This window comes from Myotis brandtii, unplaced genomic scaffold (assembly GCF_000412655.1).
Source record: "Myotis brandtii unplaced genomic scaffold, ASM41265v1 scaffold834, whole genome shotgun sequence".
NCBI classification, from domain to species: Eukaryota; Metazoa; Chordata; class Mammalia; order Chiroptera; family Vespertilionidae; genus Myotis; species Myotis brandtii.
The window spans coordinates 411,578-416,842 of NW_005371386.1; the positions used below are offsets into that span (position 1 = coordinate 411,578).

A 5,265-nucleotide genomic window follows, 5' to 3' on the forward strand; every position below is an offset into this window, starting at 1 on the left:
CCCTACTGGGGATCGAGCCCACAACCCAGGCATGTGCCCTTGACTGGAATCGAACCTGGGAGCCTTCAGTCCGCAGGCCAACGCTCTATCCACTAAACCAAACCAGCTAGGGCCATTCTCCTTTCTCTTAAGTCTTGTAAACATTTGTGCCTTCTATTTTTTAAAAAAACACCCCCAAATCTCTTCCTTCCTTGGAGTAGAATCTCATTCATCTTTGTCCCTTTAGAAAAGGTTCAATAAAGTAAATAAATCATTGGATAAAGATTATTTAGAACAAGGGAGCCGCTGGTCCCCCCTCAGCTCTGTGTTGTTCAGAATGTTCCTATTGTGTTTTATTCTGGATGGACAATTTGAGTAATACAGATCGTTGTATGTTCCTGGAAGAGGAGGAATATTCCGTATAGAGGTGGGGCAGTGTAAGGAAATTGGGTTGTTTAGACTAGACGGGAAGAGAAGATTTGAGGGACAAAGTAGCTGCTTCAAGTATGAAAGAATGACATGGAAGAAAGATTAACCTAATGCTGTATATCTCCAAAGAATATTGCTAAGACCTATAAGTGGAAGCTACAAAGAAAAGGATTTGATTTTTTAATAGCAAAGCTATGCAATAGACATTGTCTGCCTGGAGAAGAGGTAGTATCTTGTCACTAGACATGCTGTCTGAATGGTCACATGATAGGTAATTCTATAAATAGCCTTTAAGGTCTGTCCTGATCTTAAATTCTGGAAGAGCTTGGTACATATAATATATATATTTTTTAGCCCAGTGAGTTCAACCTGGGCTGTACAGTAGAATCACCTGGGAAATTTTAAGAAAAAATATTAACGCTCAGATTCCCCCCTAGGTCAGTTAAATCAGAGCATTTGGGCCAGGGTCCAGGCATTGGTATTTTTAAAAAGCTTTGCAGCCGATTCCAATGTACAATCAAATCTGAGAACCTCTGATTTAGCTGAATTGAAAAAGATGGTATGGATTTGTATTTTACTTATAGTAACTTACTGTAATTATAGCACTTGAGTTGTAACTATAGGTCAGTATAATGTAAATGCCATTACATATTGTATTTATGCTGATTAAAATTCATATGGCCCGTATTATATTATTAAAAGACAGAAATAAAATTGAATTTCAAACTAACCATAATGTGCATTTGCCCAGCATGAGGGATCTTATCTGTGGCTATTTTTTAAAATGTAGGTGTGTGTACACACACACACGGAAATTTCTTGTACCAGTTAGTAAATAAACGAATGAGGTGATTGTTGGTCTCCTTAGAATAATAAATTGGGTATTGTAAATTTGGAAAGGTACTGCATTCCCTTTTTAAGGCAACCTGGAAGCCTTTCATTTGGATATTGATCTGGGGTTCATGTCATCTTGTGCTGGGAATGAAACAGGAAGGAGTCTGTAGCAATAAAAAGAAACACTTGACATTGGGTGTTCACTTTTCCTGGGGCCACTTAAAGAAAATAAATTCAATACCACTACAAATGTTCCAGATATTTTTGTTGTTGTTGTTCCAGATATTTTTTGAATTGTTATGTTTAGTTATGCCTGTAAAAAAAAAAGAGAGAGAGAGAGAGAGAGAGAGAGAGAACGATTCTAAAGTTGTTTAATTTCTGTTCCCTTCTGTTTAACTTTCTCTTTAAAGCTATTGGTGTCAGTAACCAGAGGGAAACCACTGTAGTCTGGGACAAGATAACTGGAGAGCCTCTCTACAATGCTGTAGGTAAGCTGTTGTGCATGGATGTCAAATGCAATGCCTTTCTCCACTTGCAAATGTCATACTAAACTATCTGGCTAAAAAAAGCATGTGGTCATGATTCCTGTAATTGGATGGAATGGGCAGAAGAGTCCTCTAAGAAAATTATTGTGAGATATATACACCATTTTTAGCTATTTATTCACATCTTGAATTAACTCTTTCCCCATTTTCTGATTATTTGTATTATACAAATGGGTTGATGTTGCCAGGACTGTTTTATAATCCCTGCTGTTTCTGACACCTAAAAGAGATCTCCACTCCTCCTCCTCCCCTAAAACATCAAAATTACAAGCGTTCATAGTTATATCTCTATAAAGCATTTGTGTGCTTGGGTCTTCCCACCTAGAGGAATTTCAATAGATTCTTCTGAGGTTATGAAAATCAAAATTTTAGCTCACTTTGCTACAAACTAGGCTATTTCAGTAGGAGTTCAAAAACTCAAAAATCTCAAGTAATCATTAGATATCACATCTCATTAAATGTAAATGACCATGAGTATATTTTGTCATCACTCTTAGGACATGAAAATGGAGCACTGAATGATTATGTCACTTGCTAAAAGGAAAATTTCTTTCTAAATATATAATCACTAAAAGGCATCATTCTGTCACAAATAGCAAAGCACAATTTTTGTCAATCAAATACCAGGGTGTGGGGTGGGGAATGGAGGCAAAAATTGTCAGAGACGGGATGATTTATAGAGTGAGCTATTTTTACTTTACAGTGACTTTAGTAATATAGTTACTTTAGCATTAATTGAAAGAAAGTGATAAAAATATACTAAAAAGTTGCCTTGTGAAGAGTAGCATGAATCCTTTGGAAATAATTTTTTTATTAAAAAGTAAGGCATTTAACGTTATTGTGTTATAAGAAAGCATTTAGTATGTCTTCTGTGTTTATGATTTTTTTTAAAAAATATATTTTATTGATTTTTTACAGAGAGGAAGGGAGAGGGATAGAGAGCTAGAAACATCGATGAGAGAGAAACATCGATCAGCTGCCTCCTGCACACCCCCCACTGGGGATGTGCCCGAAACCAAGGTACATGCCCTTGACCAGAATCGAACCTGGGACCTTTCAGTCCACAGGCCAATGCTCTATCCACTGAGCCAAACCGGTTAGGGCTGTTTATGATTTTTCAAAAAGACTCAAAAACTCTTAAAGAATTGCAGCTAAAGATCCTATTACTCAAAAGTACATATTTTACATCTTTATTTTGTCCTTATTCTCATTCTGAATATAAGTAAAGCAGGATATTACCATTTTAATGGCTAGTACCTAAGAGAGTATTTTTTCACAGATCAAGTTTAGACAACTTCTTGAACTAGTTAGGGTTTTCCTTTTTTTGTTCTCCTAGTGAAAGGAAGTGGCTACTCAAAGGAGCCAGAATGTTCCTGTTAAACTCTAAACTTGAATTGTAAAAGTGCAACTTTGGACTTTGAGTTGTCATTTTTAAATAATGCAACTAGGTTAGTTGAAGTTATGCTTATAGTGAAGGATTTCAAGTAAATATGTTACCAGAAAAACTTCCTGTTTGTGATATGCTTGTTTACTCATTTCCTTGTCTTCTACCTGTGTCCCTCTGCACCCCTCCCCCATTCTCTGTGCTTTAGAGGATTAATTCCAACCATACCTATGGAATATGAAGATCTTTTTCTCTATACTGAACCAAATGCATGTTTTGAGGACTTTTTGCATGTTTAGTGCTATCCTGGGTATGTTACACAGGACAGGACTTACTGGCTGTTTTTGTAAGCTCTTTAGAATCTAGTTTTGAAAGAGACTAACAAAATTAGGGAATAGTTGTTATATTGTGTATTGCTAAGGTGAAGAGGAATTAGAGCAAGTACAGGTTAGTATGGATTTTGAATTTTTGGCATCTCTTGGGGGAAGGTTGAACTCCATTTTAGGCCTGGATGAATGTATTGGGTTACATTAGGAAAAGGGAGAATTGAAGGATAGTGTAAACAAGGTATGAAGGTGAAAATATGTATATTTATTTCACCAAAGAGTGAAGACACTGATCAAATTTGAGCCTAGAGTGGCTTATTTAAGCGTTTTAATAGAACTAACAGTGATAATAATGTTCAATAAGTGCTAACTGCTCTTACTGTTGACTAGGGATTGTGCTAAACACTTTACCCATATTATTTTATCTCAGTGACCCTGAAATAGATTTTAATAGCCTCATTTTCTAAATTAATTATGGAAAAGCTATATAACTTGTCCAATGCTGTGTAGCTATAAGTAGAGGTAAAGTCAGTTTGAAGATAAACCTCTCTAACCCCAAAGCCTGTGTTCTAATTTTGATAGATAGGGGTTGATGAAGATAGAGAGAGCCTGAAAACCATGCCCTGGGCAACATGGGGCAAAATGGGACAAAAGTGGTGGAATGGGTTATTTCAAATGCACCTGTCTGCTGAGAACATCTAGAGAAGTGGAACCAAAGAAAACCCCAAAACACCCAATTATCTGAAGGACTAGACAGCTACCAAGGCAGTGAGGAATTGTGGGACCAATATCCCGGAGAGAAGGAAAGCCCAGAGAGATGGGCCTGGCATTTGGTGTCCCTAGAGATAACTGTCAATTCAGAAAGGAGTATCTGAGGGCTAAGCAGCACTGTCATAGGTTATGAAGACAGAGAGGCAAAGGATGGAGTCAGAGGCTGCCAATGGTGGGGTAAATATTGGTAAGATCACAAACTTTTGATTGGGACTGTGGAGGGTCAATCCTAGAAGTAAAGTGAACTGAAAATAAACCACAATCTTCACAGGAATTGAAGCCCAGATTCAGATAACTTTAAACCCTGATTAGATTAAGATGTTTTGAGGTTGCTAATGCTCCTCATCTAATTTCTTTTCAGAGTGTTCATATACAATTTCTAGTCCTATCTAATAAAAGAGAAGCATGGTAATTAGCCGTACCTCCGCTACCCTTCCCATTGGCTAATCAGGGCAATATGCAAATTAACTGCCAGCCAAGATGGCGGCCGGCAGCCAGGCAGCTTGAAGCGAACATGAGGCTTGCTTGCTTCAGTGAAGGAGGAAGCCAATGTTCCCCACCTGCCTCACCGGCCTCTGAGCTGGCAGTTTGAAACATTGTTACAAATATAGAAGCTAAACAAAACCCCAGAAACCTGCTTTCAGCCAGCCGGGATCTCAGAGCTGGAGTTGAAACAGTGTTTCGATTATAGAACCCAAACAAACCAGATACCTGCTTTCAGCAGCCGAGGCCTCAGAGCTGGAGCCAAGCCTCAGAGCTAAAGCTGGCCCAGAATAAAAAAAAAAGAAAAAAAGGACAGGTTGGGAGCTTCAGTCACCCGCCAGCCTGAAAACAGCCCTCAGCCCCTCACCCAGACTGGCCAGGCACCCCAGTGGGGACCCCCACCCTGAAGGGGGTGTGACCAGCTGCAAACAGCCATCAGCCCCTCACCCAGGCTGGCCAGGCACCCAAGCGGGACCCCCACCCTGATCCAGGACACCCTTCAGGGCAAACCAGC

General features: G+C 38.9%; 1 protein-coding gene across 9 annotated transcripts in view; it reads left to right on the forward strand.

Moving 5' to 3' along the window:
* Positions 1 to 5,265, forward strand: part of GK (glycerol kinase) — a 70,809-nt gene that overhangs the window by 17,626 nt on the left and 47,918 nt on the right. For all 9 annotated transcript variants that reach the window (XM_014531977.1, XM_014531982.1, XM_005884499.2 and 6 more), the window contains exon 4: positions 1,653 to 1,730. In XM_014531977.1, coding sequence (XP_014387463.1) covers positions 1,653 to 1,730 — 78 coding nt within the window. The remainder of the gene's footprint in view (positions 1 to 1,652; positions 1,731 to 5,265) is intronic.